This window comes from Plasmodium vivax, chromosome 12 (genome assembly GCF_000002415.2).
Source record: "Plasmodium vivax chromosome 12, whole genome shotgun sequence".
Classification (NCBI taxonomy): Eukaryota; Apicomplexa; class Aconoidasida; order Haemosporida; family Plasmodiidae; genus Plasmodium; species Plasmodium vivax.
In genome coordinates, this window is record NC_009917.1 from 777340 (window position 1) to 790644 (window position 13305).

The following is a 13305-nucleotide window of genomic DNA, read 5'->3' on the forward strand; positions in this document are numbered from 1 at the left end:
TTTACGCAACAAAATGAGGAAAAAAATTGTGTTTGTCTGCTCCATCTTTGTGCTGCTTTCTTGCAGCCCCGCGTCGTCCGAACAGTTGGGCATCCAGAAGAAGAAAAAAAATCTGGAGCAGGACGCCATGCACGCGCTGATGAAGAAGTTGGAAAGTCTGTACAAACTGAGCGCGACGGACAACGGAGAAATTTTTAACAAAGAAATTGATGCTTTAAAGAAACAGATTGACCAGTTGCACCAGCATGGTGGGGGAAACGAAGGGGAGAGTTTAGGCCACCTTTTAGAAAGCGAAGCCGCAGACGATTCGGGAAAGAAAACCATTTTTGGTGTGGACGAAGACGATCTGGATAACTACGACGCGGACTTCATCGGGCAGAGCAAAGGCAAAATTAAAGGGCAAGCGGACACAACCGCCGTAGCTAAACCCCCCACAGGCAGTGGGGCAGGGGCTCATGGGAGTCACTCACCTCCCAAACCAAGTGTACTGGTAGTGCCTGGCAAATCTGGTAAAGAGGACAGTGTGGCCACATTGGAAAACGGGTATGAAAGTATCCATGGAGAAGATGAGCCACGGGAAGATTCCACGTCACATGATAGTCCACCCGCTCTTCCAGTGGGACGATCAGAAGGGGACTCCTCTGCGTCAGGAGGGGGCACAGAGGGCCAACAACCAGATCCTGCTTCTGCACGAGGAAGTCAAGCATCAGGCGGAAGAGGCGGAGGAGACCAAACAAATACGACCCAACCTGCTGGAGGTCAACAATCGTCCTCTGCAGCAAGATCTCTACAAGCACCCCATGCAGGAGATTCACAACTACCCAATGCAGGAGGAGATCCACAATCGCCCGCTGCAGCAGGGCATCAACAACCGCCCACTTCACCCCCAGCAAACAATGAAGGAACAACTGTAACTCAGGAATCAGCATTGGCAGCCACTCCACCAAAAGGCACCGCTGACTCGAACGATGCGAAAATTAAGTACTTAGATAAGCTCTATGATGAGGTTCTAACCACGTCAGACAATACCAGCGGGATCCACGTGCCGGACTACCACAGCAAATACAACACGATAAGGCAGAAGTATGAATATAGCATGAACCCAGTGGAGTATGAAATTGTGAAGAATCTTTTTAACGTCGGTTTTAAGAATGATGGGGCGGCATCTTCAGATGCTACTCCCCTAGTTGACGTTTTTAAAAAAGCGTTAGCTGACGAGAAATTTCAGGCCGAATTTGACAACTTTGTGCACGGGCTGTATGGATTTGCTAAAAGACACAGCTACTTAAGTGAGGCACGAATGAAGGACAATAAACTCTACTCCGATTTGCTGAAGAACGCCATCAGCTTGATGAGCACTCTTCAGGTGAGTTGATAGGCGAGTAGGGCATTCCTCAGATGGGTTCCCCTTCGGTATGCTCCGAAGATGATCACCAGGAGTAACGCCCCTCCAAGATGGCCATCAGATGAGCATACATTTTAACGATACGCAATCAGTTGCACGTTTTTATTTTTTACAATGTGCTATTCTGATGAGGGTAAATGGAACCTTCGCTTTAACGTTGAACGCATGCACGTGGGGGAATCACGCAGAGGGGCACGCTGTAATCCCCACAGTTTTGACGATTTACGCTTTTGGAGAGGAAGATTTTCCTTTTTTTTAATTTTTTGTTGTTTTTCCGTTTTATTTCGTTTTTTTTGTGTTTTTCCGTTTTGAGGGGGTTTTCCGTTTTGGGGTGTTTTTCCTTTTTTTGGGGTTTTTCTTCGTTTTTTTTTCCTCTTTTTTTTTTTTCTTTTTCTTTTTTTTTTTTTTTTTTCCTATTTTTAGCCCCCTTCTAGTGCACTCATAACATTGCTCCCTTTTAACGGCCCAACTGATTAGTTAGTCCACATTCTCTAACCTGCATGGCATGTATGACCGTAAAGAATGAGCTCATGTCGGCATACTTTGACTCTTACCTCTTTTTAAAAAAAAAAAAAAAAAAGCAAAAGCGTGCGAACTGCTCAGTCATTCCATTTCTGACGCATAGTAAATCGCAGCACGCGGGAAGGAAGCAAACTCAAATGTACATTTGGTTTAGTTGCAAAAAGGGAGGAGCATACCAACGTAGCGAATGGTTTATTCTTTTATGTTTTCTGCTCGAATGTTCAAATTGCCAATTGGTGAAAATCCAATGGTAGGAATGGGAATGTTTTATCGACCAGCCCCGTAACTTTGGGAAGCCTTTACGTCGGTTTTTTACAGCCACGATATTTATCATATATTTGGCTAACTTCGCTGTGAGAGTTTTTTTTTTTTTTTTTTTTTTTTCAATTAGCTGGTGTGTAATCCTGAGGGGTTACGAATGTAAGGAAGCACTGCTCGATTATTCCGTCGCTCGTTCACTCGGCCGCTAGCTTATTCGGCCGCTTGCTTTTTCTACCGCTGGCTTATTCAGCCGTTAACTTTCTTTTTTTTCGCGTTCCCACTGAGGATCCTACGAAGAGCGCGTTGCTACTTGCGCGTTGCGACAAATTTGGGATACTCGTACGCACAGTTGGCTCTCCCTCGTTGGTGCCTCGCATCACCCAGAATTGGCCACTTGAGGGGATCCTCTGCCCGCGTTTGTTCAGCTGCCCTGATTGGGCGCTGCTCTTTTAGCGCTACATCGTAGTCCTTCCCCGAGAGCGCTATTTCCGCAGCTACTCTGACAGCGATTCTTCCGCTGCTACTCCGAGAGCGATTTTTCTACTGCTACTCCGAGAGCGATTTTTCTACTGCTACTCCGAGAGCTATTTTCCTACTGCTGCTCCCTCACCGCAATGAAGGGCCGAATCGTGCTGGTCTCGTGCCTCCTCCTGCTCTGCGCAGGGCCAGTCCTGGGAGATGATGACAAAAAGGATAAGGAAAACGAACACAAGGAGGACGCAGATAAGAAGAACAACGATGAGTTGAAAACGCTCAAAGGGAAGCTTCAAAAGATAAGGGTTCAAATTAAGGATGATAAATTACCCCAGAAAATCAGCGAAGAGCAAATTTCGGTATTAAAGAAAAAGCTGGAGGACTTTAAAAACTTAAAAAGTGAGCATGAGGCGAAATTGGCGTCCGAGAAGGGGGATACCTCTGCAGGAGGTGAGGGCGAATTGGGCCTTAGCGATAAGGAGTTCGTTGGGCAGAACGTCAAGGCGAATGGGGACGCAGCAGGGGTGAGTGGTGAACAGGGAGCAAGTGGAGGCAGTGGCCAGGGTGAAGCGGGTCCTTCATCACCCGCAGATGAGCAAGATGATGACAATGAGGCAGTTCAATGGGGGCCCGCCACTGAAGAGGTTGTTGCAGAAGCGATGAGTGATGAAGGTCCACAAGAGCAAGGAGCGGAGGGAGGTCCATCCAATCCAACAGATGATCAAGCTGAAGAAGCTACTCCAGGGCCGAGTAAACCAGCTTCGGGCGCATCGGGTAGTCAGGGAGCTTCGGATAGTTCGAACGATTCCGCAGAGCCCACAAGCGCAGCCGCAGCAGCTGCACCAGCCGGGCCAACCGCTGCAGCCGCTTCACCGCAAGTCAAGCACGTGGACACCCTGTGCGACGAGCTACTCGCAGGAGAGAATAAAAAAAATGTGCTGGACGAAGGAGAGGACCACAGCCAGTATAACATTTTTAGAAAGCAATACGACAAGATGGTCTTAAATAAAACCGAATATAATATCAGCCTGAAGTTGCTAGACACTATGTTGACGAATGGTCAGGTGGAAAGGGAAAAGAAAAATACGCTAATAAAGACGTTTAAGAAAGCTCTGTATGATAAGCAGTACAGTGAGAAGCTTAGAAACCTCATCTCCGGAGTTTATGCATTCGCTAAGAGAAACAACTTTATTGATGGGGACAAGGTGAAGGAGGGAGACTACAGCAAGTTGTTCGAATATATAGGCTGCATGATGAACACCCTTGAGCTTTAGGAGCGTACCCGTTTGTGCGTGCGCTTGTGTGTAAGCTTGTGATGGCGGGACTGGCCGGTTTAATGCTGTGCGGAGAATGGGAAGAAGCAACCGGGGGGCGCGACCCACGTGGCTGCAAATGAAGCGGCCTGAGGAGTGGAGGTGATGGGGTGATTAGTGAGCGCCCCGTTTGTTCCTCCTTTTGCACGGCTGCTTTTGCGCCCTCTTCCTGTTTCTTCGCTTGTTTTTTCGCTTGTTTTTTCGCCTCTCTCTCTTCCGCTTTTTTTTTCTTTTTTTTTCTTTTTTTTTTTTTTTTGACTTCTCCGCTTAACACTTGGCAGACTTCTCATCACATTAAACTTGCACTCCCATAAAGGGATGCTCAAGAGGCATGCCCAGTTGGGTGGGGCGGCGGCGTAGCACACGTTTTATTTTCCTCCCCGTGAGTACCACGCCGCTTTGTTAAATATCCCATGTTGGGACGCCTCAACGTGGTGGGCACCGATCGAGGGGTCTTTTCTCCAATACGTCCAATCGACGCGGAGGGAAATTAAATTGCTTACGATGCGATCTGCCACAAGGCGTAGCTTCAGGTGATGAATTTATTTTATTTATTTTTTTTTTTTTTCCCTTTTTTGTACAATTAAGAAGTTTTTTTCTTTTTTTGGGGGAGACCTCGGGGCGATGTTCCGGGAGACGAAGTGGAAAAAGTTATATATGTCAAATGTATGTTCATAAAAAAAAAAAAAAAAAAGTGATAAGTCGGGGGGGGAAATCAATTCAGCTGCGCTATTATTACGTGACGGGGTTACAGACACCTGTGTGTGTATTCGCACTGGTGCAAATTAACTTCGCGGGTGCAGCGTGCGCGACGTATTTTTTGCGTAACATATGGGGAGGGGGGGTCGCTTCTTCTTCCTCCTCCCCCCGCTGCTGCCGCTGCTCCTGCCGCTCCCCCGGTCACATCTTGCTGTACTCCTCCGTGAAGTACCTGACCTGGCTCTCCACCTTCTCGATGAGCAGCTCGTAGATGTTGTTGAAGAGCTTGTCGGGGACCTTCAGCTTGTCGTTTTTCTTCACAGTGATGTAGTCCCTCCACGTTTTGCCCGCCTCCAGTTCGCTGGAGAGTTCGGCAATCTGCACGATAATTTTATGTATGTGCAATTCGGTGATGTTAATATTTAGGGTAACGTACAAATTGCAGGACAGCTCGAAGATGTGCCTCTTCGTCCCCCGTATGACGACGATTTGGGCATCCACGTTGAGGTCTCTTATCTCCTTCAACTCAATTTTGCACAGGTACTGTATGGGCAGGACTTCCGGGTAATCTGCATTTAGCAAGTTGTATTCATTTTGGTTATTCAAATTGAGGAAATCCGTCTTTTCTGTATTTTTAAAGTGAATGTTTTTGAGGCACTGCTCCAGTTTTTGCTTTGCCCACTTGCTCATGTCCTTCTCTTCATAGGTAGTACCGGCGGCGTTCCAAGAGGAGATGGCTTTATTTTCGGTGCTATACAAATTGTACTCATCTGCAATACCATTTTCAATTTTTTGAGGCATATTTTTTTCGAAGAATTTTTTATCATCTTCTTTTATATCTTTCCTAAAATAGCAGTAGCCCATTTTCTTCGTCTCGTCGATTATTTTTTGGTCCTCCTCGTCTATGTCTAGGCTGGAGGAGTTGTTTGTCGTGTTGGACGTGAGTGAGTCGCTTTTCTTTTTCACACTATCGTTGTACTTTGGCTTTCTCTTTTCCGCTTTGCCCTCCTTCTGCTTGCGCTTCTGCTCGGTGTGCTCCGTTTGCTCCTTTTGCTCCTTCTGCTCCTGCTCCGTGTGCCCCTCGTTCTGCTTCTCCCTCTCCATGACCTCCCACTCGTCAAAGTCGACCACCTTTTCGTTCTTCTCGGCACACGATTTTAGGTAACTTTCATATTTTTCCTTCTTCTTCCTCTGGATCTCCTTCTCCCTGTCGTCGTACAGCCCAGAGGCCTTTTCAAAAATTTTGGAGAAGGCCTGCTTCTGCTTTTTGTTGTGTTCGTTCTGTTTGATGAGGATATTTTTGAGTAACTTCTTGGCTTCCATACTATCTGGGTGGGCTTTAATAAACTCTTGTACCTTCTCCCTAGCCACATCAAAATTGCATCTGTTAAATTCGATTTGCCCCAGTCGGAACAACCCCTTGGCGTTGTCCTTATCCAGCTGCAGCACCTTCTTCACATGTTCATACGCTTCGTTGTAATTCTCTACGTTTGAATAGCATATGCTCATGTTTTGGTAGAAGGCCACCTCCAGTTCGATTATTTTTTCATTTTTGCTCTCCAATTTGTGTATGTACTTGAGCCCTTCGCTGTACTTGTCGATCGCTTCTTGGTACATTTTTTTTTTAAATTCGTTGTTCCCCTCGAGTTTCAGGTTCAGGGCCTTCTTCACCCGCTCGTCCACGCTCAGGTGCTTTATTTTCTCCTCGAACTCCTTGTCCTTCTCGTCTTCCGCCTGCGCCTTCTTCCCCTCCTTGCCTTTGCCGCTCATTGTGGGGAGCGGTGGAGTGGTAGAGCGGTGAAGCGGTATCGCGGTAACGCGGTAACGCGGTGAATAGGTGGGGCGAATGGGTGGTGCACCGCTCAACCAATCGGGGGAGAGCAGCAACTCCTGCGTTCTTCCCCTCTTAGCTGCTACACCGCTCACAGGGCAGGTGCCGGGGCGTTTCTCTATCCGTGTAGATACACCACTGCTCGGCGACTACACTGCTGTGGGTACTGCTGTGCCGCTTCAAACACTGATGAGGCCGGCACCACAACAAGCACCGCTCGCGTACACGCGTCGAACGGTCGGACTTTGCTAACGTAACAAATGTGAAGTTGGGATTCTTCCCCTTCCCCGTTCTCCGTTACTCTCACCACTTGTAGGTTCGCCTCTACTTCTGTTTGTATAGAGGTGCGTGAGGATAATAATTACAGGGGGGACTGCTAATCAACAGGTATGCTTAATTTGTATGGCCAAAACTTGGTTCGCCTTTTTTTTTTTTTTTTTTTTTTTTTTTCTCCTTTGCGTAACGGTGGTTAGGAAGTTTTACGCCGACGTTTGCATGTACGAGGGATACTTAAAAGGGGGGGGATAACATACATGTGAGTGGTACCATCCCGCATGTACATGTGGCGGCGCAACGCTGGGTTATGGGTGGGCCCGTGATGGGAAGAGAAATCTCAGGAAGGTACCAGTTCGACGCTAATGCGAAGAGGATAACGTCGGGGGGAGGGGCATTTGAAGGGGCATTTAAAGGGGAATTTTTTAGGGGCATTTAAAGGGGAATTTTTTAGGGGCATTTAAAGGGGAATTTTTTAGGGGCATTTAAAGGGGAATTTTTTAGGGGCATTTTTTTAGGCGCATTTTTCTTAGCCATTTTTTCGTTTCTTCGCCCCTAAGGGGAATCCCCCCTTTTGTAGAATGCGCTTATCATTTGGGGGAAGTACCCGGAGGTAGAAAAAATTGGGGGTGCGCCTAGGCACAAGTATACGCGTGGCGTATGCCCCTTCCATTGGCACACTGCATGTGCGGGTACGTATACATTGGGATGCACCCACGTGTGAACAGATATAAACGTTGGTACGTATGAGTGTATAGGCGGACATGTCATGTGGGCATACTGCGAGGTTTGTACTTCCCAATGAATGAATAGCCAATTGGAATAATTATCCCTTGAGGGGGGCTACCATTTGGGGGAGTGGGACATCATGGAGCCACGGTATTTTTTATGCCCCCCTTTAGTGCGGTTTGAACGACCCCTTGGATGCTGTAATCGCAGTAGAGCCTTCATGTGTGCTTGCCTTCGCACAGCACGTCGCCACGTTTATTTTGAAGGCAGCACTTTGCCGCGAACGCGCCGGAGGACTCTCCTTAAAAAATGAAGGACGGAGAAGGGGAACGCAGCGGTGGCGTACCAGCTGGTTTACAAATTGGTAAATTCGCCCCTACTGTAACTGGCACACTTGGTTAGGCCATCCCGGTGTTAGCTCGGCATGGGTTATGCTCCCTCCCCCTCGCTCTCTCAAGAATTGAATAACCCCACTGCGACTTAACAGAAGGGGGGAGGAGAAAAATAAAAATGGAAGCCCACTCCCCATTCACTTAGCATAGATGGTGGTAGCTCTCCAAGGGGAGTTACTCCAACAAGTGGGGCTTAACTACCCCACGGTTGAGGGTCTCTAGATGGGGTCATACCCCATGTTGGTCGCCTTCCTATGGCTGCAATTTCCACTGCACCTGTTTCACAACGGAGAGGTTGTTTGAGAGCGACTCCTCCGAACAGAAGTACACACAGCTGTGTGTTCAAATAAAAATGAATTCATCTGCAAGTGGTTATATTGTTCCACCTACAAATTGTGATTTTTTCAAAAGTGGTCTTTTGTTCTTCCGCCGGCAGTTGGGTCCACTTGGTTTGCAAAAAAGGGTATTTTTTTTTTTTTTTTTTTTTTTTTTTGCCATTTGTTTATGAGCTAACCTGCCCGTTCGGTCTTCCCCCCATTTGAAGCGTCAAACGGGGGCATCGCAGCATTTTTTCAAGGCGTGCACACAGTTGAGCAAAAAATGGGCCAGCGGTTGGTTTGATATGTTGACATGGTAGATTATCCGCATGCGTGCAGCTCCTCTGTGGGGGGTTCAAATGAGACGGAGGCCACGCGGGTAAGCGGTCCGTTGGTCGTGTTTGCGGGGTGGGCCGGCTAGCTCGTTCGTTTCACCGGCATGCTGGATTCGCCGCCTCATTCCACCGCATTACTTCGCGCGGAAAGGGAGCAAACGGGAGAGTGACCCATTTTCCAATTTTACGCCACTAAACGGGGGATGCTTAAAAAGGGCACTCGGTCGAAATTATCTTCGACCCCTCGTGCGTTTATCCAAACCTCGCGTCTACATCGGTGTGGCCTTTTGCATCCCCTATGTCAGTTTAGTTTGCCCTGTGTGGCGCAGGCACATGCTCGGGGGAAAAAAAAAAAAAAAATTCGTGTGCGTGAGGCTACACTTTGTATGCACAATTGGTGTGACATGCGGAGGGCGCATTTTCGCGAACTTGTCGATTTTTGTTTACGTTTTTGTTTGAGCTCTCGTTTTCCTTCTTCCTTTTTGCATTTTTTTGAAGGAAAACAGATGAAGCGATGGTAACTGTTATTGCATATTTGCACATTTAAGGTTTCCTCTTCTTCCTCTTCTTCCTCTTCTTCCTCTTCTTCCTCTTCTTCCTCTTCTTCCTCTTCTTCCTCTTCTTCCTCTTCTTCCTCTTCTTCCTCTTCTTCCTCTTCTTCCTCTTCTTCCTCTTCTTCCTCTTCTTCCTCTTCTTCCTCTTCTTCCTCTTCTTCCTCTTCTTCCTCTTCTTCTTCTTTTTTTTTTTTACCCCCCCACTGCGCACCGTACGGGATTTTCCCCGCCAAGCGAGCACCTAGCCGAGCGCCGTTTTTCCCACCGATGATGAAAGACGGGCAGGGGGACCTCACCCTGGAAAACATTGCGAACGTGAAGATCAAGGCCTATCGAAATAATAGCATTTATGCAAATGGCAAAGCGGAGGAGGGGAAGAAGGGCAAGCGCGAAAGCTTCTACAGTGTGTACATTTTGACGTACATAAAGCACATCGTGCGGATAAAGGCCAACCTGGCGCTGCACGGGGGGCTTTACAGCAACTACTTTGAGAAGTATGAGGAGGAGTCCATTTCGAATATCATGCTGGAGAATTTGCTCTCCAGGGAGGGGGGCGCTGCCAAACAGGGTGGCGGTGGAAAGCAGGGTGGAGGCGGTAAGCAGAGTAGCGGCGGCAGGCAGGGTGGCGCTCGCAAGCAGGGTGGAGGCGGTCAGCAGAGCGGAAGCGGCAACCCGAGTAGCTCTGGCAAGCAGGGCGGGACCGGCGAAGCAACGGGGCAGGCTAACGCAGAGGAGCACAGGGACCTGAACTACTCCATCAAGGAGCTGCTCAGAAAACTGATAAAGTCGTACAGAATCCGGGAGAACAAAATTTTCCTCGTGACGGGGATGCTGGGCTGCGGGAAAACCACCTGCGTGAGTTTGGCCATCGAGTACTTTAACAAGTATTTACAGATAGAAAGGAACATGAACCGGGGGGGCGACATGCGGAAGGACATGCGGAAGGACAAGCGGAGCGTGGGGTTCCTCTCGGCGGACGACACCGTGAGCAAGAAGCTGTACAAGAAGACGCCCTACACCGTGAAGAGCTACCAGCAGGAGGAGGTCAGCAGCTGCGAGTCGTCTCCGGGGCAGGCCAGGAAGAAGATCAAGATTCACTGCGACGAGCCCCTCTTTAACTTCACCCCGAAGAAGGGGGGGCATACCGGCAATAGCGGCCATAGCGGCCATGACGGCAATAGCGACACACGCTGCCATAGCGACACACGCTGCCATAGCGACACACGCTGCCATAGCGGCACACGCTGCCATAGCGACACACGCTGCCATAGCGGCAAACGCTGCCATAGCGGCAAACGCTGCCATACTGGAAAACGCTTCCATACTGACAAACGCGGCTGCAATACTGGGAAGGCCCCGTCCGATGAAGAGCCGACCCAGGGCACCCCCCACGCGTGGGAGGAAAGTGAAGCCAAAATGAACGCGCAGCAAATCAACATGAACATAAAAAATATATTCGAAAATAATGACCTCTCCCCCCTGAGGAAAAACGCAAACATACGAAATAAAATTCAGTTTGAGCAACTGCTGAAGGAGAATAACCATTTGCCCCAAGAGGAGACCCGGAGTGACGAGGACAACCCCGAGTTCAGTGAGAAGTATAAAAAAATTGTAGAAGAAATAAAGAAGGAGGAGAAGGAGCAGAGGTGCATCTACACCATCCGAATCAGTGCCTACCTGTACAGAGATGACGTGCAGTGCATCCGGTCCATCCTCAGTCAGCTTCAAAATTATGTGGACGAAGGGGAGTCCAAAATGGAGGGCAATTTGCTGCTGAACGATTATATTATCAAATTGGAAAAATTACTCATCCAAATTAACAATGAAAAAAAACAAACTCTCCTCATCATAGAAAATGTAGAAAAATTCTGTCTTCAAAATAAGCAGAATTTGTTATATACCCTCTTCGATTTATTGCACAAAAAAAATATTTGCATTAACATCATCTGCCTGACGAACGTTCTGGACATCACGCAGACGCTGGAAAAGAGAATAAAATCCAGGTTCACCTTCGAAATGCTTCACATCTCTCCCATTTTAAATATTGAGGAGATTTCCAAACTGGTTTACAAAATTTTGTATGTCAATTTGGACGACTTTCATCTGATTAAGAAATATTATTCCGTCTATTTTACCTACGTAGATTTGATAAAGATTCAGAGGTTTCTGCAGATTTATAATGCCACCATGCAGAAGGAGATAGCCGATGGGCTTCTCCTGAAGCAGTGGTCCTACGATATTAATTACGGGCTTGACATTAGGCATATCTACCACACGTGTGTCGATGCCATTCTGTCTATTTGCGAGTATCAACACATTCTTAGTGGAGAAAGGGCAACAGATGGAAACCGCCAAGAGGGGGGGAACAACCTCTACAAGGGTCCCTTCCAAAAAAATGACCTGCTGGATGCCCACTCAGAACACACCTCCTCGGCATCCGACCAGGAAGGCGAATACTTTAAGAAGGACACTTCAAATTCGATAGACTGCATGGCGAATCTGCATACAGAGGGGGAGGACACCTCCCAGTTTAACCACTTCCTGGAGGGGGAACAACTGCGAGAGGCATCCCCAATGAAGGGTAAAAATAGCAGTGTGGATGACCATCATGCCCAACTGGGAAGCGAAAAATTGGGAATTTTCTCCAAAGAGAAGAAGGCTAATTTGGAGTACCTGCGGGAACAGAGGCCAGGGAAGTTAGACTGCACCCCTGTTAAGAGGAACTTCCACCAAGATGCTACAGGGGAGGGGAAAAATGGAGGAGGTAGGGAGGGACATTTCCATCTAGACATGAACATGGATATGAGTCCTAGGAAGTTAAAGGAAAATATTAAATTGAAAACCAAAGTGGAAAGTCAATACATTTTAAACAACGTACAGTCTAAGTTCATCAGGAGACACTACATTAAGAAGGTGCTCAGAGATCTATGCACCATTGAATATATGATCCTATGTGCATTCACACGGTTATACAAAAAAGAGCTACTTCCTAAAACGCTCTATGTCATTTTGCTAGAAATTAACAAATTTAAACAAGCCTATCCGCAAGAACAGATTGTGGGTTTTTCTCTCGATGCGTACAGGCGATCCTTCTTTCGCTTGGTCGATCTGGACATCATCGCTCTGTCGTCTTACTCATTAAACCATTTGAATATTAAAAATTTTAGTAACGACCTGTTCGGCCTGCATGAGCCCACCAAGTTCCCTTGCTACGACATCTTCCTTGAGAACATCGAGTCGTATAATTTAAACCACAACTTGATTCAGTGGGTGAAGCACAACACGGAGGTGATGCAGTGAGGCCACGGCGGGGGGGGGTAAGCGGTGCGTCGGCCGTGTGGTGGGCACCTACCAGGGCGATGCAGCGGTGCGATGTTCGACGATGCAGTTGAACGCTGCTCTAGGCTGCTGGACTCACTGCTGCACTGCTATACCCCCGCCGCCCCCCTTCCAATCGCAAAAATGCACTGCGACTTTCTGGAGAGGCGCCTCTCCACCGACGCAGCTCCGCCGATTATTCCCATTTTGACACTTGTAAATTATTTTCCCCTTTATTTTTAATTTCTCTTTGATGATGTGTGCCCGCGTGTGTACCCCCACATTTTAAAGCATCCTATGGCAATTTTTTTTTAACCTCCCATTAACCAATGTGGAGGTTATCCCGAGCCGCCCACATGCAACAGCGCGCTCGCTTTTTTTGATGTGTATATAAACTGAAGGGCGGCATTTTTTAAAAGTCCCCTTTTTCTGGCTCCACCCTACCAACTATGCTGATTATTAATTAATTACCGTAAGTAGTACAAGCCCACTGTGAGCATCACAACTTTGGAAAGTGCGCATGGTGGGGAGCGCGTGGAATGGCCATTTTTATAGTCATTTGGATGCCACATGGAAAAAAAAAAAAAAAAAAAATGCAGGGTGAACGCTCTCCATTCCATTTGTGCAAAAACGAAAGGGGGAGTGTTATTCCCCCCAAGGGTGAGCAACGAGAAGAGCACGACTTCTTCCCAGGCGCGGACACTCTACTGCTCAACAGCTCGGATGTGCATTCTCCCAAGTGACACACTTCCTCGTGCAAAAAAAAAAAAAAAAAAAGTGTGCACAGTTTTGATCATTTGGAGATCTCCCTCCACACAGGTTAAGCACACACACTGTGTGTGTGTATGGGTAATTCCCAATGTGACAGTTGCATGCCTAGGG

The 13305-nt window shown here is 47.7% G+C and overlaps 4 protein-coding genes across 4 annotated transcripts, besides 5 other annotated features; 3 read left to right on the plus strand and 1 right to left on the minus strand.

The window, feature by feature from the left end:
* Positions 1–13: 13 nt before the first annotated feature.
* PVX_082650 (merozoite surface protein 7 (MSP7), putative) lies at positions 14–1375 on the plus strand (the record flags this gene model as incomplete). The annotated part of the gene is made up of 1 exon (XM_001614081.1): positions 14–1375. One exon carries the CDS (start codon positions 14–16, stop codon positions 1373–1375), a length of 1362 nt encoding a protein of 453 aa, XP_001614131.1.
* A 1427-nt stretch (positions 1376–2802) lies between these two features.
* On the plus strand, positions 2803–3936 carry PVX_082645 (merozoite surface protein 7 (MSP7), putative; the record flags this gene model as incomplete). The annotated part of the gene is made up of 1 exon (XM_001614080.1): positions 2803–3936. The coding sequence occupies one exon, from the start codon at positions 2803–2805 to the stop codon at positions 3934–3936; it is 1134 nt and encodes a 377-aa protein (XP_001614130.1).
* A 67-nt stretch (positions 3937–4003) lies between these two features.
* Positions 4004–4029: a microsatellite.
* Positions 4030–4875: 846 nt separating this feature from the next.
* Positions 4876–6966, minus strand: PVX_082640 (hypothetical protein, conserved; the record flags this gene model as incomplete). The annotated part of the gene is made up of 1 exon (XM_001614079.1): positions 4876–6966. Exon 1 carries the CDS (start codon positions 6442–6444, stop codon positions 4876–4878), a length of 1569 nt encoding a protein of 522 aa, XP_001614129.1. The 5' UTR covers positions 6445–6966.
* Positions 6967–7843: 877 nt separating this feature from the next.
* Positions 7844–8026: a microsatellite.
* A 1349-nt stretch (positions 8027–9375) lies between these two features.
* Positions 9376–12405, plus strand: PVX_082635 (hypothetical protein, conserved; the record flags this gene model as incomplete). The annotated part of the gene is made up of 1 exon (XM_001614078.1): positions 9376–12405. One exon carries the CDS (start codon positions 9376–9378, stop codon positions 12403–12405), a length of 3030 nt encoding a protein of 1009 aa, XP_001614128.1.
* Positions 9921–9947: a microsatellite.
* Positions 10646–10704: a microsatellite.
* Positions 12406–13217: 812 nt separating the features above from the next.
* Positions 13218–13297: a microsatellite.
* Positions 13298–13305: the final 8 nt, after the last annotated feature.